At 40.0% G+C, this 22308-nt stretch overlaps 1 protein-coding gene across 1 annotated transcript in view; it reads right to left on the bottom strand.

Annotated features, from left to right (window-relative positions):
- Nucleotides 1-18798, bottom strand: part of LOC137977348 (uncharacterized) — a 37935-nt gene extending 19137 nt beyond the window's left edge. The window contains exons 1-7 of the mRNA XM_068824577.1: nt 18520-18798; nt 13767-13809; nt 4749-5215; nt 4148-4174; nt 3560-3811; nt 1930-2229; nt 146-442 (exon numbers count right to left, since the gene is read on the bottom strand). Of these exons, the coding sequence (XP_068680678.1) occupies nt 146-442; nt 1930-2229; nt 3560-3811; nt 4148-4174; nt 4749-5215; nt 13767-13809; nt 18520-18574 (1441 nt within the window). The 5' untranslated portion in view covers nt 18575-18798. The remainder of the gene's footprint in view (nt 1-145; nt 443-1929; nt 2230-3559; nt 3812-4147; nt 4175-4748; nt 5216-13766; nt 13810-18519) is intronic.
- Between the last annotated feature and the right edge of the window lie 3510 nt (nt 18799-22308).

The raw sequence follows: 22308 nt of genomic DNA, 5'->3' as shown, positions 1-22308 counted from the left end.
AAAATTTATATCTTCTCTCCACCGTGTAATATCCTCTCTATAATTATAGGTTGGCATCTTTCACGTCAATGACTAGCGGTAAGGCTCTCTGAAAAAAAGGACAGGTAATAGTTCGTTTTCAAAGTAGCAAAGTGCAGATAGTTACCATCTTCGTCTGTTTGAGCAGTTACATCTTTTACTGGCCCCTCTCCGCGCTGAGTCAGGCCGCGAACTTTGACCATATACTTGTGGTACTTCTTAAGCCTGGTGAATGTAACGTTTCTCGACCTTGTGAAATTTTTCATCTCACCTCTCCCTCCTTTCTCTTCTGCAGATTTTATTTCAACTATGTACCCCAGTATTCTTCCATTACGTTCGCCAAAAGGAATTGGGCTCCATTCTGCATATAAACTAGTTGAGCTTTGATTCCACGCCTTCAGACTTTCAGGTGGAGCACCGGGGACTATAAAAGACAAGAGTAGATGATGTTGATAACCAGCTTATTGTATGTATTCAGTGCCTCGACTGCCGAAGGATGGAATCGCAGATCATGAAGGATGACTTGAGGTGATTCCCTTGTTTTGCATTGCGCAACCCTACTGCACATAATTTCTTGCGTCATTGACACGCGCATCAGCTCGTGCACGTTGACGGATTTTCATACGCGGGCCTAATCCGTCAAGGAATGGCTATTTTCTCCTGAACGGATAAGGATACCCCACTTGTTATTTTATATTTTTTGCTGAGAACGGTGGCTTCGTGGAGTAGTAAAAAAATCAGCAAAAATCTATGGTCAGTTTTTTGGCAATTTCGTAAAATTGTACGGAAGGAGCCATTACGACTCGAACAGCCCTAATCCGTCAAGGAATGGCTATTTTCTCCTGAACGGACACGGATACCACATTTGTTATTTTATATTTTTTGCTGAGAAGGGTGGCTTCGTGGAGTAGTAAAAAAATCAGCAAAAATCTATGGTCAGTTTTTTGGCAATTTCGTAAAATTGTACGCAAGAAGCCATTACGACTCGAACAGCCCTCACTCAAGTTAACTTATCCTTTTTGGAGTGTTTAGTACTCACAAAGGCATTCAAATGCATTATGCAGATACGTGCGTGAATTATCCTTAGAATTACACCAGGCTCTGCGTTATATTATTGATTACATTTATAAAATCGAGCTAAATTTATCCAACATTGGGATGCGCGCGGAAATTCTCAAAGTGGCTTAAAGAGCCTTGTTCGTCTGCATCGTACCGTGGAAACGAACACGATAACCCCCATTTTTATTAAATTTTTATCATCTCCTTGACATGTTACAACGTGCGATGTTTCATCGGAAATCTATGACAAGTTCTGTTTCTAGGGAGTAAACCTAATCGTTACTTAATTTCCACCACTAATGATCATCTGCGGATACCGATTGTTTTAAATAGCAAGGGACTGTAAATGAGCAACTTTAGCATTTGCGCAGGAGCCTGAAAAAAAGCAGGCTTTCTCTGTGCAACTGTGTTGAATGAAACGCTTAATATCAGTGACTCCAATAGAGATCAACTAATTTAACGTTAATGATTACAAGTCCGAGTGAGGCCTAACTTTATTGTGTAGTTTTTTATATCCAATTATTCCAACAGAGATCAACCCCAGTATTGGAATTGGACCCACACAAGGACAGAGAAAATCTCTGACCAGGGTGGGATTTGAACCCACGAACGTTGAACGTTGTTTGTCGATCAGATAGACACCGTCATTTGTTTCAAGAAATAAAACACAGAATACGGTAAAGATTACGCGGTCAGTCAGTGAGTCAGTGAGTCAGTGAGTCAAAGAGTCAGTCCTCCAGACAACCAGTCAACCAGTCAGCTAGTCAGCCTAGTCAGTCAGTTTAAGTCCGTGGCTCGGTCATTTAGCTGTAGTGCATCAGCAAGTCATCATCAATCAACCATTCTTCATACCGTCTTCGTCAGTTGAAATGACGAGTTCTTCACTCCACGAACCGTTTCCAAAGTTGTTATATGCCCTTAGACAGCAGCTATAATTCTTGTATTTTTCAAGCCCTCTGAACACACAGCTATGATTCCCGCGTGGCAAATCCATGACTTGTCCTTCTGAGCAGTTGACTTGTAGATTGCAAGCCACGTGAAACCCAAGGAGTATACCATTCACTGACGATTTTGGAACATCTTCCCAGTTAACCTGAATGCTTGTTGAGCTCACGTTGTGACCGCGAAAGCCAGAAGGTGTACTTGATGGCGCTGATGGAATGAGAAGATCGACGAAGGTTGATTAAATTAATAAATAAAATAATAGCTTTATTTCCAACATTGTAGACATTCATATTAAGAGATTTATTTAAGCATAAAACTGTAAAAACGAACGATAAGAAAAGATAAAATCCGACGTTTCGGAGTAGTCATGACTCCATTATCAAGGAAAATTATATCACGTAATGTAAATTACAGTATTTAAAGTGAGTTTTGGCGAAGATTATTAACAAAGGTGCGAAGATTATAAAAATACTTTCGCACGAATGGATTCTGATTGCCACCAATTTTAAATCAGCAGTGTGTTGTTTATACCTGTGTGATGCGGTTATGTGCGTTACACACGCGGACATTTCCATAAACGTGAGGTTACAGGTTAAGGCACTCAGCGTGTGAATTGTTGGGATCTACCAGCACAAGTTCACTAACAATGAACGAGAAATTTCAATACCGCACGAGGCTTTACCGAGTGCGGTACTGAAAATTTCGAGTTCAGTGTTGTAAGCCTCATTTTACTATAACAGTCATAGCAATTCAATTTACGAGAGTCCTATGAAATGGAATGGTGACTAGTATGATGAAATTGGACTTTCCTTTGGTACGTGTTGAGCGAATGTTGTCTTCCTTTTTCAGTAATTCTGACAAAGTCTTCTCTAGTAGGTGCCACATGCCTTACTTCTAAGAACACTATGACGCCTCCTACCCATTCTCTTAGCTTCCAATTAAGGACGTTGCCTACTAATTAAAGACATTTTTGCCCTTTGTGTGTGATTATGCGGAAAATGTAGCTCTTAACAAGTGTTATTGAAATCCAAAAAGAAAATTGGGGGAAACCACGCATTTTTCAAAGATAATTCATTAATAATATTTGTAAAAAGCTTTAAAATACAAAGCAATGTATGGCGTTCTTTCTCAAACTGAAGTTTAATTATCTCTCAAAAATGCATGGTTACCCCGAATTTTCTTTGTGGATACCAAGAGTACTTACTAAGATCTACTTTCTCCGGATAGTTTTAAACCGCGCAAAAATATCCCTGTGTTATTAAGCATCGGCGATAGGAAATCCGAGTATTTGGAGATGCGCAGAACGTATGCGCAATAACAATAGTAGTTCCTTAAGGTGAAACATTTTGTCCCGTGTCATCAAATGAATATATGTTTACTTATTACGGAAACGGAGATAAGTACGTTGACTCACTAATATGACAAATCTTGGCCAGAGGGGTCGTTCTTAATATAAATGGTGCGAGGAAACGAATTTAGAGGAGAGATAATTATGTGATTTGTAACTTTCAAGTTATGAGTTCCTGAAGGTACTAACCTTTTTTGGCGCATCTAGGCAAGCCACAGTACTCCCATTGCACGGTGTCACTCGTGGTGAAACACCAAGGCCCATCCAAGCCGAAACCCCCCGGATTACGGCACAAATTGGTGCAATTTGTGATTTCCTCATAAATCAATCCCGTGATGTCGTGTTCCCGAGGAGTTGTGGCATTCCACGACTGACATTTGTATCCGGAAACTGTTGTGTTTTTGTTCCCATGGTAGCCACGCCCATCTCCATAGAAACATTCTAACAAAGAATCAATTTTTTGTCTCGGTCATATAAACGCGTTTGAGGGATGATTTCGTTTCGTAAGTTGGTAATATAGACCCGGAGCCCGTTTCTTGAAAGTCCCGAAAACGTTTTGGGCCCGAAAAGCCATTTGTGAAACTGCCAACCGCTTGTTTTGCAGAGCTGATCTTTCACGTTTTCAAGGTAATAAAAAGCAAAATGACTGTTAGGTTTGACGACTTAAATCCTGTCCGTTCTTGAGATACAAAGAGAATTGTGACACCCGAAAATGGCCCGTAAAGTTTCGGGACTTTCAAAAAGCGGGCCCCAGAATACAATTGAAATCAGACATACCTTTACTCTCTAGGATGTTTAGTTGATCTAAATAAGACATAAAAAAAAAGCCATCAAAGAACAATTGTGGTGGTAAGTGAAAAAAGAATACTTGTTACCTTCTCAACAGCATCTTGTGATGGTTGGTGCGCAAAGTTAATAAAGTAAAGAGAATTTCGACAGTCACTGCAACGAAATCTCTAAATCAAAGGAAAACAATGTTTCCGCGGAGATTTGCCTATAAAAGGATATGTCTGCCCCCCTGGAGGGTTTCAAGTGGCTTGGGCAAAGATCGTTGAATGAGGGCTGGTCCCTATGACTAGGAAAGAACAACTAGTATTCTGAAGTAATTGGGCTCGTTGCACATTGATTGGCGTAGATAAGAATACCTAGTAAGACAAGCTGTCCTCATTATAAATGGTCGTAGAAAACGACAATTCCTCAACGAGATATGTGAAGTACATCTTTCAAGTCATTGCCTACTGGTGAAACGCGTTGAGGTAAATCACGTCTGCCCAAATGAAAGAAATATATTTGTGGAGCAGAGCGGTTCTTCATCTCCTCCAGTCTACTCGTTCTGGATTATGTAAAAGAAAAGGAAAGACCTTTGGAACGTACTAACCTTGTATCACATCAGGATAGTAACAGTTGCTTGTTTGATTCCGATATGGTAGAGTTGTACAGTTTATGATATCCCAGTAGTAAGGCCATGAGAGCACTGGATTATCTTCGTTAAAAGTTTTCGCTACTTTAATTTCGTGATCACACACTTTTAAGAACTTTTCCTCGCATGCTTCTCTGCAAACTGGCTGAGGCGGGGAAGAAATGTAACATCGCGGAAAGTAGTAATGACAATATATATCATCGACTGCTGCAAGACAGCTTTCGCGCACGTCAAGTTCCTTGTAAAATTTTGAATAAACTTTCAGCAAGTTATAACGCAGCATGCTGTTTTCGTTGTTCCGTAAATCTTCCTTTGTTTTTCCAAACACTGGTGAGTTACCAAGGATGTGCTCGCAGTAACCGTCAGGAAATAGCACGTCATATGCTTCACAAACATTCCTATTCGCCCTGCCAGGGGCCAGCCATCTTAAAAGAGGAAAAAACGTTTATTGAAAATAAAAGTAACCAGCTGATGCACTCTTTAGATCAATTAGGCTACGATCATTTATAAGCAAAGTTCAATCAACCATCATTCCTAATAGTCTGTCAGTCGCAATTCGGAGCAGAGAAAGGAACAAAGATCGCGAGCTCGGGAATCGAAACGGGCTTAAGTTGGTGGAAGGGGAACGCTCTCACTATCTCTATACCTGCCAACTTATAGGGGACAGATCATGCAAACACCCGACCATGGTCAAAGACTGATGAAGTTCGGAAGAATTCGGACGAGTTCCAAAGCCTGTTCGTGCAGTTCCGTCCAGCCTGGCTCAACAATCGCTGAATCATCTCAACCTTGTTCCAAGAACTTTTCCCGCCCCACTTCAAAGCGAACGAAAGGTCCTAGAAATGAGGTTGTGATCATGGCACCATTATTTAATTCTTAGTACCCACTTTTCTTGTAAAACTGCTATCGTGTTGCCACCGTCTTATTTTAAGAAGGGAGACTGGGGTTGAACTTAAATGAAGAAAAACAGACTGTCATGCCGGGCATGTTATTCAGATCCGCATGAGGCATTTAATGCCCAGCGTGAGAAAAGGAATGAATGCTGGTAAAAAAAAAGCAAGGGAACCCAGCTAAGAAGGCGGTACGACAACAACACTACTGAAATGGTGAGATGATTTAAAATGAGCTATCCAAGACCGTAATCTCTGGAGAGAGCTAAGTCATGCGGTGCACATTCTGCTATAGGCGGAGATAGTGTTTATATATTATGATGAGAAAAAGGATAACAATGGGTCAAAGCTATCCGCTGGACGAGAGAAAACAGTATCCGCAAGCATAAGAAGACGTGAAACCAAGGTTTTCGATTCCCATTACTAGCATTCACACCTTACGAGTGACAGTCAGCAATTATTGGTGTGCCATCTTTCAGTGCTCCTCTGAAAGTAAACTTTTCATCCATTCTAAAATAGGCATTTTTATATAAATTCAAATCACTGCCACATCTGGATTTCAGGTTGCTTCTGTAGGTAAAGGATCACAGTTTACGTCTTCAAATTATCCCTACGTTAATTCTGTGCACTTGCATAATTAGCAATAATTAACGACATTATTGTTGCACAGCCGCATAAAGCGACCTGACATTTTCTGTATAGCCCAAACAGAGCAACTAAGACATCCATCATTTTTCCATCATGGTTTCACCTGAACCCTTCCAAAAGTCAACTGGTTCAAACGTCTACAGTTCCACACTCCAACATGGCCACACGACCACATGCCCGGAAGTCAACGCTTCCCCATATCCACAGGCCGACACATCCACATCTCACACATGCCCTAACATCCAAATATCCTCAGGGCCACATGCCTACATGTCCACAAAATGTATTTTCCATACATCTGTAGGTCCACAGGGTCACTTGTCCACAGGTCACATGTGCATATGTGCACATGCCAACAAATAGGTACCCCTGTCTACAGGCCCACACATCCATATCTCCTCAGGTCCACATCCCCACATGTCCACACTTCTTCAGATCCTCAGGTTCACATGCCCACACTTTCTCAGGTCTACATGCCCACATGTCCACACTTCCTCAGGTCCACATGACCGCATGCCCACACTTCCTCAGGTCCACATGCCCACAGTTCCAAAGGTCCACGGGTCCGCAGCCTGTATGGTCCACACATCCGTATGTCCACAGGTCCACAGGTGTACAGATCTACATGTGAACATCCAGAGGTCCACATGTCATTTGTGCAAAAGTCAATATGCGCACACGTGTCCACATATCCACAGTTCCTTTGATCGTGAGCAGAGTACGGGGAAGTAATGTTGCTGTTGCGCAAACACATTCTCCATCTCAGTGAAGAAAGAAAGTTACAACTATATACAGAAAATGCAAGGAGTGACAAGCCACACAGTCCCTTTCGGTGTGAAACATATTTCGAAAACTCTTTCATGTATATTTTGGCACTGACGAGCAGATCCTTTAAGGATTTCCCTTTCTTAGATAAAAGGATAGGTGGTTGCTTGAATATCTGGCGAAGTAACGGTTGATTTTGTATTAGGTGCCATTTTTTGAGTAAGGCTTGTTTTAAGTTAGATATTGATGGTTGATATTGTGTTGCAAAAGGCAATATTTCTTTCATTTTTTGTTGTTCTGTTTGAGCGCTGTAGCCCTTCCTGTAAATTATATTCCTGATAGGATTTTCTCTATTAGATTGCGTGGGTAGCCTCTGTCCAGCAAGTGTTTCTTGAAATTTGAAATGTCCTATTTGAAAGTAATCTCTGAGGAATTTTTTGTTAAGCATTCGCCCTTCACGAATCCATTTTTAACACTTGGTGGGTGACACGAGTTAAAATGTGTGGACTGGAAGGTTTAAATTGGCTTAAAAGGTGTCTTGATTTCAAGGATCGACTTTTCCTTGAATCTGTTGCCTTTGTATATAACCGTATCTAGGAACACAGTCTCAGTGTCAGAGATATCAGCCCTGAATTCTATAATTGAGTGATGTTAATTTGCTTGTTCGATGAAAGTCTCAATACCGGGATTACTTAGGTCCCATAGGGAAAAGATGTCGTCAATCTAGCGTTTCCAAACTGTAGGTTTAAAAGGGGTTTTCCTGAGGATTTCGGTCTTAATCTTTTCCATGATTATGTTAGGAAAGGAAACAGCTATTTTCGTTCCCATAGCCGTCCCCTGAATGCGAAGAGAATGCTTTCCATTGAATCGGAAAGAATTTTCTTTGAGAATTAGCTTAAGCATTTCTCGAAGTTAGTGTGTCGGTATGGGAGGTCTGTCCTTGTAAAAATTGTCGTATGCTTTGCATACTGTGTACCCTCGTTTTGTGGTATATTTTTGTAGAGGCTTGTGACATCCATCGATACAAGGAATGTGTAGTTTTTGACGTTTGTGCTTTCAATAAAGTTTATAAAATCAGTTGTGTCTTTAAGGTATGACTTTTCTGACTTAGATATTGGTTGAAGCAATGTGTCAACAAAAGGCGAAATTCTTTGTGTTGGTCTATCACAACCCGAGATGATTGGTCTCCCTGTAAGAGGTTGTTTGTGAATTTTTGTTCGAGTGTAGAATTCTGGTATTCTTGGTGGGCAAGGTGTTTGGGAAAGCCGCATCTTTAGGTCATGTTGTCAATGTGGTTTTCACGGTGCAGTGGAGTGACACACCACACTGATTCCCTTCCTGTGTGAACACATGTATAGAACCTTTTATAGCTTTGCTCTAACGAGCAGATCCTTAAAGGAGTCTCCTGTTTTGTATGAAATGATAGGTGGTTAAATTTGGCGAAGTGGGGGTTGATTTTGTATTAAATGTCATTTTCTGAGTAAAGCTTCTTCCAGGTTTAACACTGACGGCTAGTATTGTGCCACAAAAGATAAAATTCCTTTTTGTTTTTTAGTATTTCCTTTACGCACTGAGCCCTTCCTTGTGAATTTGATTTCTGATAGTAGCTTTTCTACCAAATTGCGTGGTTAACCTCTGTTCAACAAATGGCTTTTAAATTTTGAAATATTATCCTCGAAAGTGTCTTTGAGGAGTTTGTGGTAAGGATTCGTAAGGATCGACCTTTGACGCTTGGCGGGTGACAAGAAGTGAAATTAATGTGTATATTGGAAAGTTTCCGTTTTAAAAAGTGTTTTACATCAAGGATTGAGTGATCCTTGAATGTCGTGATTTTACATACTATTGTGTCTAGAAACACAGTTTTAGTGTCAGATATTTCTGCCGTGAATTTAATCGTAGGGTGGTGTAAATTTGCTTGTTCGATGGAAGTCTCTATGTCCGGTTTACTTACGTCCCACAGGGAAAAGACATCGTCATTGTAGCGTTTCCAAACTGTAGTTTTTGAGACGGCTTAGCTTAGAACTTCTGTTTCAGCTTTAGGCAAGAAAATATTGGCAATAGAAACTGTCGTCTTGGTTCCGGCATAAGTTATGGTTCTCATTAACAACCTCCTCTCTATAATTGTAAATTTCTTTCTTCACTGAGTTGGAGAATGTGTTGCGACAAAGGAAAGGACCATAACTGAAAATCGCAACAGTAACATAACTTTACCTTTACTCTGCTCACGATCAAAAGAACTGCGGATATGTTAACACGTGTGCGCATATTGACTTATGCACAAGCGACGTGTGGACTTGTGGAGATGTGGATGTGTGGATCTGTGGACATGTGGATGTGTGGACAATACATGTTCTGGAACTGTGGAGCTTTGGAAGTGTGGACATGTGGGTAGACGGACCTTTGGAGGTGTGGACAATTGGGCATGTGGAGCTTTGGAAGTGTGGACATGTGGGCATGGATGTGGATGTGTGGGCCTGTAGAAAGGGGTACCTATTCGTTGGCATGTGCACATGTGACCTGTGGACATGTGCCCCTGTGGACCTACAGAAGTATGGACAATACATGCTGTTGACATGTGGGCATGTGAACCTGAGGAGATTCGGATGTTAGTACCTGTGTGAGATGTAGATGTGTCGGACTGTGGATATGTGGACGAGTGGACATGGTGTATAGAACTGTAGACGTTTGAACCAATTGAGTTGTGAAGGGTTCAAGTGAAACCATGACAGAAACATGATGGATATCTTCGTTCCTCTGTTTGGGTTATACAGAAAATATCAGGTCGCTTTATGCGGCTGTGCAACAATGATGCCGTTAATTGTTAATTGTTAATCATGCAAGTGCACAGAATTAACGTAGGGATAATTTGACGTAAACTGTGGTCCTTTATCTACAGAATCAACCGGATTTCAGTTTTGTGGTCCGGAAGAAAGTGAAAGGTTTCGATGCATTCCCTGAATTTTTGCCAGAGTTGGTCTTGCCCGCCCCGGATTTGCGACGTAAACCATTTTAACTAACTAATCAAGTCAGAGACTGATTCTACTTACTGCGGCTTTCATAATTCTGCGGAATCTCATCTTCAAACGCCAAGGGCCAAACTACGTTTTGAGAGTTGACACCAAACCACACATGCCGAAATCAGTTGAAGCGTGACATAGCCTTCCAATCAGCATCTTTGTTTCCCACGGTACATTCGACGCCGATGGAGAGCGATGAAAATTTGCTGAAGGTGTTCGAGTTGCAGACTAAACAAAATCTCCAATTCACTTTCCGGAGGCGGAGTCCATCTTCCAGGCTATGTTCGGAAATTTGGTTGATGGAAGCTAAAACGCAGTTTGAAGGTGAGATTCGGCAGAATTCCCAAAATCGCAGTAATAACCCCGGTTTTGTTGTAGTTTTGTAATTTGTTTTTTCAAAGATGTGGTTCGTGATCCATTTGCGTGTACCATGAAAAATGACGTTGTAAAGGTGTATATGGAACCAGTTTGCTGAGATGGTCTGATCTCACAAGGGCAAATAGCAAATGAGGGTTTGTCCAAATGAGATCAAATGAATCACTCGTTAGTTTCCTCACCGGAATAAAATGCCAAAAGGAATGGAAAATTTCGGGTAATAACAATTTCTTGCCAAGTTGAGAATTTTCAAATTGAGTGCGACCGGAAATTACTGACTCTTGGTTTGTCTATATCTGATTCCTCTTTCAGAGTTGGTGCTGATATAGCTCCAATCACATTTAAATGTGGTCGGTAGTCATACTGAATCTCAGGCGTCCGAAGCTCAGTGTGAGTATGGCCGACAAAAATATAAGGATTTGTACTGCAATCCCGATAAAAAGCTTAAGAAGATAATTATATGAAAAAATTCTCAATTAAAAAGCCTAACCTTATTGCCAACGTGGGTAACTTCCCTCCTGTGTAGTTATTTTCCAGATCCGACGCGATTTGAGCCATTTCTCAATTTCGTGGTTGTCAACGGTATAATCACAGGCGCCCCAAGCTCAGTGTGAGCATGGCCGACAAAAATATAAGGATTTGTATGAGAATACCGATAAAAGCTTAAGAAGATAATTATATGAAAAATATCTTAATCAAAAAGCCTAACCTTATTGCCATCGTGGATAGCTTCCTTCCTGTGTAGTTATTTTCCAGATCCGACGCGATTTGAGCCATTTCTAAATTTCGTGGTTGTCAACGGTGATAATAAAATCCCAAGGCTGAAGACTAAATTCTCAGGGGCCACCAATTTGAGTCAAATATTCCTAGATGAAATGTTCCCACGGTCACAATTCCACATCATAATTAACTGACAAAGATTGAACTTTCATCTCAACCCACCATCAATGCAATAGCAGTCCTACGATGGCAAATAAGGTTAGGCTTTTTGATAGAGATTTTTTTCATATAATTATCTTCTTGAGCTTTTTATCGGGATTCTGATACAAATCCTTATATTTTTGTCGGCCATGCTCGCATTGAGGTTGGGAGGACTGTGGTATAATAAAATCCCAAGCTAAGGCTAGAAACTAAATTCTCAGGTGCCACCAATTTGAGTCAAATATTCCTAGCAAATTGTTCCCTCGGTCACAATTCCACATGATTGGACGACACGACTGAGTCAATGTCATGTCTGGATCCAGGGGAATAAAGAAATTTGCGTGTTACAACACTACGGTCTGCCACCCCTGTATAGCCTGTGTACAGCCGCCCGCTCTCCGAAAAAAAAAGATCGTAGAGGAGCGTCTGTGATTTACCGTTAGTAATCGTGTTCCGGAATAATTTTGCACACATTATTAAGTGATCTACGCTGACCAAAATTTGCATTGCTCATATTTCGTTGGAGCTAAATTCTCAAAATGGTGGTCAATGAGGTAGATTTCAAACGTGAATTGAAGAGCGTCTCCGATAGTTTTAAGATACCTTGGCTTTATAGCATAGAAGCACGGAAGGAAAGGATGTATTTCATGCCTTCCAACCGGGTACGGCTCTGATCTTTAGAGCAGCACAGATCGTTGCCGATGAGCTGTTATTTTCCTCGATGTGTTCACATCTCAAATCTTCCAGGGTATTACGCTTTGTAGATTGTGCTTGAGAATGGCTAGGCTGGTCCGAGCAAGGCGTTGGGATTACATTAACTGGTAAGGAATAACAATTCCTACAAATGTACGTCGAATCGATTTCCACTTTACACTCCATAGATAACAATTCCGCTCGTACTTTAAAAGGAAAACCTCTTTGACAATCGACTCAACTCATCTCTCACGGGGGCAACCCTAAAACTCGAAATGCGGAATCCGGAATCACAGGTCATTGTTTTACCAATACAGAGAGTAAAAACTATCCTAAACATTCATAAAAGCTAACCTTAGGCCTAAAAACGTTTGTTTAGGCCTAATTAGGCCTAAGGTTAGCTTTTATGAATGTTTAGGATATTTTTTACTCTCTGTATTGGTAAAACAATGACCTGTGATTCCGGATTCCGGATTCCGGATTTTAGGGTTGCCCCTCTCACGGTGGTTCTCACCGTGTTGATGTGGAGAAATAAAAATAAAAGCCAATCAAAACTCGTTGTTTCAATGATGTAATGATCGATGGGTAATAACCAATCAAATCACTTTCCACACATTCCAGGAAAAATCACGTGGTATGGAACACGATTATCAACGGTAACTCACAGACGCTCCTCTCCGAATTTTTTTTTTTCGGAGAGCGGGCGGCTGTACACAGGCTACCCCTGTAAGGCTCAGTTCGTTATCAACGGTCGAAGCCGTGGCCACTGTGGTGTGGAAGAGCACCTTTCGAAAGCTATTTTCCTGCAATATTAATTGAGAATTTTTTCATATAATTATCCTCTTAAGCTTTTTATCGGGATTACTAGAATTTTAAAGTCGATTTAAAATTCACGTTTAAAAGACGCTTCGAGTAAAGACGAAACGGCAGTACAATCAAATGTCATGCCAATCTGAAGCAATTATTTCAAAGAGAGCTTGTGCAATGAGAGATAATTTAAGTATTACGGGAGAGGCCAAAGGAGCAGTTTTTTGGCCAAACGTATTTTAAAAATAGGTCTTCACTACGCCGATAGCCTCCAACAGTCCGAGGGAGTCGGGCCTAATTGAACCGTGGGTTGACATTCGAGAGGTTTAAGGTTAAGATAAGGAGAGGAGGAACGGTCTTGTGTTTTGGTTGCGCTGGGTTTTAATCACTCTCTGACACCAAACTTATTTTCATTGGACGTCCCGCCGTGCTTTCTAAACAGCCAAGTCATTGTTTTCTTCCAAACTGCGGTTCCTTAACCTTGTAGCCATGACCAAAACTATCGGTATACCAGTAAGATATTAACAGAAAGGGTACGTTTTTTTCCAATTCCAACGCTGGTCCTGTATCTATCAGACTGTAATTATTCAAGTGCTATCTTTATTCACATGCAATCGATCTGACCGTTAGTAATGGAAATAATCAGTTCATGCCGGAGCCTTGGTAATGAAATGTCTCAGTAAAAACGAATGAATTCCCACGAACTCAGATAGCTAACAGTAAATAAATGTGGCCTTCCTTAAAAATTAGTATCACTATGTTAACTGCAAACACTTTACCTTGATGTCTTTGGATTATTATTATTATTATTATTATTATTATTATTATTATGTGGCAATAAACGTCAAGAAAATACGTACCCTTCCGAAGTTCGATTTGTTTTATCTTCAATGACTGCGGCCTCTATAAATAAAAATCAGGTTATACACGTATTTAATAAAAGAATGATTATTGGGTAGCATGGAAACAATTTCTTGTTGTATTGAATAGATCGAACTCCCAATAAATCAACTTCTTCAACAGTTAAGGACGGTGCCTACTATTGTTACTGCGCATACGTTCTGCGCATCTTGAGATACTCGGATTTGCTATGTGTGGTGCTTATTAAGATAAGGATATTTTTGCGCGGTTTTAAACTTATCAAGTACTCTTGGAATCCAAAAATAAAATTTGGGGTAGTCATGCATTTGTCAGAGATAAGTAGGCTTATGCAATTGAAAGCTTTTTAAAAACATTGTTGATTAATTATCTTTGAAAAATGCGTGGTTACCCCAATTTTCTGTTTGGATTTCGATAACACTTGTTAAGATCTGCTTTTCCCACATATTCAGTAAACCGCGCAAAAATACCTTTGAATTAGTAGGCACCATCCTTAACGACAATCCCTAGCATTGACTTTCTTGGTGAACGACTACTGCCCGCCGAGTCCGCTAGAGATTTGGGTTTGGTTGTGGATCCTCATCTTGAGACAGCTGATATAAAGCAGTTATCAGCTTCCTGCACAGCAAAATTGTCCCAGATAAACCGGGTCAAGTATTTATTCAATCAGGAGACGATGTCAAACGTTATCAATGCGCTAGTGATAAACGAGCAAGATTGATTATTGCTCTATTTGGCCTAGTACTTATGAAAGCAACATCAAGAAATTACAACTCGTCCAGAATTTTGCTGCCAGAATTATTATCGAGAGACAAAGCTTTGATGACATTACTCTGGCTCTGACGTGAATTGGAATGGGTCCCCATGAAAGACCGTCTTCTTTTTTTAAAAATGCTTTATTAACATTCAAATGCCTCAACGGTCTGGCACCTCGTTATTTATGAGAAATTTACCAGAAGAAGACAGATCCACAGCCTATCCACCAGGCCCCAGTTGTTCAAAAGGTGGATAACGCGCGATATCCACTAGATAAATCACTATCCATTGGACAGCGCAATTGGTTTCTACTGGATAGTGATTTATCCGGCGGATAGCGTTATCCACCTTTTGAACAACTGTGGCCAGAAATAGTACGTATTTAAACATTCCCAAGTATCGTTCTGCTTGCAGTCAAACAACTTTTTCCTACAGAGCAACTGAGATTTGGAACTTTTAAGACAATTCACTGAAGAACATCATGAATTTTAAGACTTTTTCTTTCCTCTACCGATGTAGACTGCAAGCAGTCTCTCTTTTGCTCTAAATCGTTGAAACGAACGAAAACTTCAAAATGGCTGAAACTGCGGGTCGCAAATACCGCGGACGTTTGTTAGAGCGAAAAGAGATACTGCAATGGTTTCATATTGCGTTTTGGAACAACAGTAACGGATTGACAGCTCTCATCATACGGAAGGCCATGCCCATTTGGAAAATATTCTCGCGGCATGAATGAGCGTTTTTTGCCGATAATTACTGGGTTGCCTATGGCAAACCCAGTCGAGGTCTGCGTTTAGTTTGTTTGTTTTCTTTTTTTTCTTTTTTTTTTTTTTTTTTTACCGTGTCGGTAAAGAGAAACTTACAAACGCCCGGTATCTTGCCATCATGTGACACAGATGCCTCACTGTTTGGCGAGTAAACATGCCAGGGTAACTTAATCACGGCGCCCGTTGAATTCCGGCCATGTCACTTTCGATTTTGCAATTTACTTAAACGTAGCAAAAATCTCCCAAAATGTTTGTCGCTGATCGTAAATTTTTATATTCTATATTCACGGTTCAAAATTAATGTTGTTTTCATGTCGTAAATATTTTATTCTCGATCGACCGTCCCGGAAACTTCCTCTTGCTCTTTCTAAAAACTGTGTATCGATAGTTATTTGCTTTTTCAACAATATTTGTTTTGCATAAAGCAAGCTAACAAAATCTGTACCTTGCTGAGTTCGCATTTGTTAGCGTTAATAGTATTTTCGGTCAGATGCTTCTGTTTTTTGTGAGGGGTATATTGTTTTGGTTTCCCATCCTAACACTAACCCCGCGGAACAGGGCTTGACTTCAGTGAAATTTAGTATTACAAAGCTGTCAGATGCTCAGAGGGCACACTTGTGGTGAAACGAAGTTGTGAGGGAACTTGAAAATTATCAACATGTCAGCCCAGAAGCCAATGTTTCTCGCTCCTCTTTTATTTGTTATTCTTCAGAGACTGGATTGCTGTATTTCAATACCACAGAATTCAGTGCCTTCTGATTTTCTGTAGCATGTACCACAGGCAACCCAGTGTATGCTTCACGGAAGCATCTCGTTTATATGTAACGTTCGTTCGCCAACGAAAACCGTGTAGCACTTTTATTTTTTGAGGTTTAATTTTTGCGGTATAATCCGCAAAATATCATGCTACATGGTAAGGTGATGCGCGATGATTCCATACCAAAAGAACAGCAACAATTAAAAAGCCGTCCATCTCGGATTTTACCCGTTTATGTACTGAGAGTTCCTTCGAAATAATGAAGAGCCAGAGCCGGTGAGCCTTCAGAAGGCCAACAACAGAAAACATCGTACATGAGCATGGATAGTATTTTTAGCGTCTCATGTCGGAAGGGAGAAGAAAAGATTTCCCTGAACTTTATTTTGGAGAAGCTTGGATTTACTGCATTTAAAAGTTACTCGCGTTCTCCTTGTGTGAAAGAGCAACAGATGATCGCAGGACAAAGGAAGCGATGTCACCGAAGGAAGATTCAACCGAATGTTATTGGCGTAATGGAGCAACTGCAGAATATACCCCTGGGAGGGACTCCAATATAACAAGGACAAGGGTGCTCGTCGGAAATTTTGAAAAGAACCCCTAAGAGGTACCAAGATCCTGTCTTTCGGGCGTGGCATGAAATTTTTTCCACCTCTAAGCTTAAGAGGTACCAAATTATGGGTTTTAATTTGCACTATGGGGTAGAAAGTAAGCACATATGGGGTAGAAAAGAACCACTTCACATTACACTCTAATCGAGTTAAGTCTGTTGAAATATAGTGCTTCACGGCCAGCGTTTGCAAACACGTAACCGTTCCTTGTACTTATTCTGCAGTAAAGCCGGCGTGGAGGGCGTAATTCGCCAGCGATAATCATAACATCCCTGTGGTACGAAATAATAATGATCACGCCTGGCACAAATGCGTCGATAACATTTTTACAACAGTGGAACTTTGATTAGTAAAGCTTTTAATAAAACCTGTGGGCATAATGGCCAAAATATCTTGCTTTTCAAAAAGTGCGAATGCGGTTCCTGTTCTTGTTTTAAATTCTCATCGTAAACAGCCTTCCAACGCGGCTCTAGCAAGTTCCTTTCATTTGAATGTGTTTTAAAAACCTTTTTTGCGTTTTACCCCTACTTTCAAATAATAGAGTTTATTGAAAATTACCGTTGACCAAAAACGTAAGTTTGCCTACAAAAGCTCATGCTTATCGACTTCCTGTTTACCCTTCGAGCCAGAGCTTTTTCATGCGTTAACGGTTGACGGGTTTTGAATGGTTACCAGGGTAAAATTAGCTTTTGTTTTCAAAACCTGAAATGAAAATTGGTGAAGCAACCATTCAGGCATAAAATCGAAATAACGAGCTTGCCGAGAATTTTATCCGCTTATCTTTGAGAATATTAGATGCTGTCATAATCCATCACGAACATGCGTTGAATCATTTTCATCTCGGAAAATGGGCTGAAATGGTCATATGGACAAATTTCCATCCTTAAAAAATGAGATCTCTGCCTGAGAAACCAACGCCGGCCTTTGGTTTAGTCAATTGTCTCTTTTGACAGAACCAGCTACTGTGCAGGTTGGACTTTAACACAGCATTAACTATGATTTGAACTAAGAACCCACGCGGGAAGAATAAGAGAATCAGAGAGAAAGTGTTTTGAGTTTTGACTTTAAGGGTACCCCTGCGAAAATGATCATGAATTTGCGGAAGAAATTAAACTTTAAATGCTTAATCCCCTTATTTACATTGCGTCGTTGTGTAAACATAACTTATTATCTCTTGTATTAAGACTTGTTCTAATAAGATCGCCGTTAAGTGCTAACAAACGAGGAACGATCTTTGAAACTCAACTTTCACTGTGCTTTATTAGGAGATGTGTTTTTTTTATGAAAATGAAAGCCAGGGTTAAGTTTATAATAGACCTGAATTTGCCACCTGGAGGAAGAGTGCACTTTCGAAACGACTTTGAACGAGCCATTATCATTACACGAAACGACAGCGATTAAACCACATAATTTTTGCATTAATCCCTTCAATGACGTGTATTGCAATTGAAAGTCAAAAACGTCTTCTGAATCAGCTAAATGTTGTTGTAAATATTAAAAAAAGTATCATAGTCAGGAGTGCAGGGATACTGCAAGTGGTGCCGCCATAGTTGGCGTATAAATCGACCCCGGAAGAAGGAAACAATCTCAGTTCGAACTTGAGAAAATATCTCTAACTCTTTAATTAACGGCCGAATTTAAACCAGAGACGAATAACTCGTCTAAGACGAATTGTCCTTCTAAGACAGAGGAATCGTCTCCATTGCGTCTATATATAAAACCAAAATTTGTCTTGAACAGATTCCTCTGTTAGCATGCCTCTGGAGGCTGTTTAAAACCCACTTACAACTGGGATGGTTCCGAAGCAAAAAAAAATTGACAGTGTACTAGAAGCTTGTGCCCCTACCTGAAATCACGGTAATAACTGAGAAAATGGCAGAAAGAGACAGAACCAAGTTCATCGCTGACACTACTGTCTGAAAGGCGATTTTGCCGACAAGAAACTTGAGCTGAACTCTACCAGGTTACGTTAACTCCTTCTACCGTTTGAGCCACTCAAGGAGTACCAAGGGAAAAGGAAAATCGACCGCCAGCACAGTCGGCAAGTATAATAATGTTGTCTAAAGTACAGTGAAAACTGATACTTGACAATTGACCTTGATTCAGTGGGAATCTAGATAAAGCATGCATGCTTTGCATACAGACTCGATACAGACTGAGAAAAAGTGACCGATGCATCCGCGTCCGCTGTAACGGATGCATATCTGTGAAATTCCCTGATCACGTCTCAGTTTTGAGTTGGTGATAAATATTTTGAGTGAACTCAAAGTCTATTTAATCACGAAGGCATCTTGATGACAGAAAAATATTGAGACAACACAGTCGTCATGAACATGCAAGATAGTTGGTCGGATACTCTTCAGTTAACAAGATGCCTAAGGGCATTTTCGTGGGAAGCATCAACAGTTCACACAAATAGTCCAGTTATAGCACGCCGCCATGTTTAGTTGGAGGGAGGAAATCACTGGTAAAATTTGAACAAACTGGAGCTGTCCTGTGGATAAGCAGCACAGGCGCGGTCGTCATCCTGCTCCTGCTGAACAACGACAGAAGAGATTAGGATGGTCATAGGAGGATAAAAAACGGTTGTTTGAATGTTACATCAGGAGTGAACCAGAGAGGCGAGGGTGCAGAAAAAGCCTGCTAGACTTTTGGAAAGCCCGTAACATCAACGAACTAACAGAAGTCACCGATTAGAGATTGGCTGATCAAGTACGCCATATGAAGTGTCATTGCCTGAGAAAGTGTTCCAGGGGCCAAAAGTTGTGGTCAACCGATTTGGCTGAAACTTGGCACAAAAGTTGGTTGCCATGAGATATTTCAAAAGCCAATTTGGCTCACTTCCCTGACTTAGTTTTGGAGTTTCATGGGGGTCTCATTTTTTTCCCTTTGAGCACCAAAAATTCAGTCTTTCAGGGGACATTTTGAAAGTGCCATAAAACTCAATTGGTAAATTGTGCTGCCAAATGAATTTGACCATGAACTCTACTATAACAGAGTTTTTATTTCATGCATGTACCTTTGTTTTCAAGGTATTGGACTGAGAGGAGCCTGGGGCTACAGTTTGGCAAAAGTCAAAATTACAACCCAAAATTGCTATATTTTTCAAAAAATCAATGTATCTACCCGCCTTCTTGCACAACTTCCGTACCTATACCATTATTTACTTTAGTGACCCAATTATCAAAATTAGTTGAGAAAAATTTGGCTTAACAAGGTTTGTTGAATTTTTGCCACAAACACTCCATGCCCCTCTAAGGCCATTCAGAATGGAATTCTGAGCATAATTCATGCCGTACTGACAACCCAAATTGCTGACATAAAGCCCTTATTCTGTATTTGGTGAGTGAAAATGAATTGTAAAATCCAAATTAGCTTCGTTGTTCAGAAATACTGTGATTCTTACCTTTCAATTGCTCTTAAAAGGCCTTTGATTTGCACAACAAACACCCTGATTTATAAAAACAAGGGTAAATGTTTTCTTTCAAAACTTAGTACTCATCAAACAGGACAAATGATGAAGGCCTTACCTAGCCTTCAACGATGCTTGAATTTTTCATTGATATATATTGTTTCAAGTCATAATTCTTCTCCGTTGCTCCAAGAATGGAAAATCGCCATATTTTGAAAGCCCTGATTTTTTGGATGATTACAAAATAAAGTTAGCTTAACAAAAACGTTTGTTAGCATATAATCTATGTCTGTTAACAGCCTGCAAAGTTCTTGTAAATACCCACTAGTAAAGGAGCATGACCATGCATACATAGATATATTACAAACATACCAGCTGCAGTTTATAGCAGTGTCGATGTGACCGGTTATTTCAGAGTCCTTTAGAGCGGAGGCACGGTAAATGAAACCATCCGTCAAGAAGGAATGCTCAGTTAGGAGAGCTGTATAGTAAAACAAAAAGGTTTTGTTGCAAATACAATAACCAAATGAGGCCTTGCATTGAGATGATCTATCAGCTGGCCCACCATTTTGGACGGCATAGGAGAGAGTGGGGACTAGACCGAGTTCCCATTCCTCTTCCGTTTCGTGGATATGGTTTGTCAGGTGTAAGAACTTCGAGGGCAATTCACGATGGCACTTTTTTCCTTTGGAGGGGTAAGTGATCAGTGCGGTGCCTCGTCATAGGCTGCGCAAGAAACAGGAATGGTTCCTTTGTTGTCCTGCGAGATAGACATGGCTTAATGGTTGAAGGAAAAGTACAAGGGGTCAGGTGCGTCCGACGCAAGAGGAAGACCGGGTCATACCAAAGCTACAGGTGATTCTAAATATCAGTTAGGGATCACTCACGCGCACAAATGGCTTTTATCGCCATCCAGTAAAGTCTTTTTATTGAACAGAGACCACGATATTTTACGATATTATCGTCTCAAATTGTTTGTTTGTGACCAAGATTTCCCCTGGTAATTTACTTGGTTCTTGCGAAGCGAAAACAGATAGGCCTTTTAACTTCCGCGCGACAATAGTATAGAAAGGAAGCTGTACTTATAAAAGATGCTCCACAAGAAATCAATATATTGCCATCCAACTTTCTCAAATTGGCTTTTGCTCGAACGAATTGGAAACAAAAGAAGTCTCTGCTGAAGAGTTAGAACATACATGTTTCTTCCGCTTCCGTAAATAGTTTTTTTCTTTCTCAAAAACTATCATGTCGTGTTTTGAATTAAAAAAAATAATAATATGAAAAAATGTAATTTTCTTGGGTGAAAATTCATCAATTTTGAATAATGAAAAGTGGACGGTTTCTTGAATTAGATAGATAACTTTTCCGACTGAATCCATCTATTTTCAGTAGAAAAAGAAAGGAAAAGAAAGAAAACTGACACTCTTCTCAGTTTTGCTAAAAATAAACTCTCAATGTGGTTAGAGCACTCACCTCCCATCAATGTATCAATTTATTCAGAAGTTTTTTCCTTTTACTTATCAGTTTATAGTAGTAAGAGTAACTATATTTTTTGCTGAAGATTTTTATAGACGATTGAGCATAAAGACAGCATGTAAATATATTTTTAATTACGGTAAGCTACACTAAATCCGATCACTTATTTTCGTATTGAAGAGTTTATGGCCAAAAATTATTTATTATTATTATTATTATTATTATTATTATTAGTATTAGTATTATCATTATTGTTATTGTATGGAAAACCATACCATGTTAGGAAGCTAAGAAATTGGATGCTATTGAGACGGTTCGCTTCCAACCGAGGTTTCATTCGTGACATACTCAGTTTTGAAAACGCTGAGTCTTTTGGTAGTTACCACATCATTTGGAGTACAAACAATTGTCACAATTTACACTCGAAAATCCACCATGTTGTCTTAGAAATCCTCGTGGTATTTAGTTCCCTAATAGCATAGCTACAATTCATGATGACATAAACAGAGGATACCCGTGAAGTAACTGCAAAGTTTTATTAATGATAGAAGATATTTAAAGTATGTAGAGGATACTGATGATGCCTTTACAGCGAACCTTCTTCGAATCAGAATTCGTCTGTGTGAGGTCAGAACGGAGATGGATAATTCAAGCAAACAAATTATTAATGATTAGTTCTAGTTCATTTCTCGGTCATGCAAGATCTATTGTACTGTGATAGTTTGTCTTTTCTTTCGTTCTGACCCG

The sequence above is a fragment of the Montipora foliosa genome, chromosome 1, assembly GCF_036669935.1.
Source record: "Montipora foliosa isolate CH-2021 chromosome 1, ASM3666993v2, whole genome shotgun sequence".
In the NCBI taxonomy this organism is placed as follows: domain Eukaryota; kingdom Metazoa; phylum Cnidaria; class Anthozoa; order Scleractinia; family Acroporidae; genus Montipora; species Montipora foliosa.
This window is presented reverse-complemented; position numbering and strand designations above follow the sequence as displayed.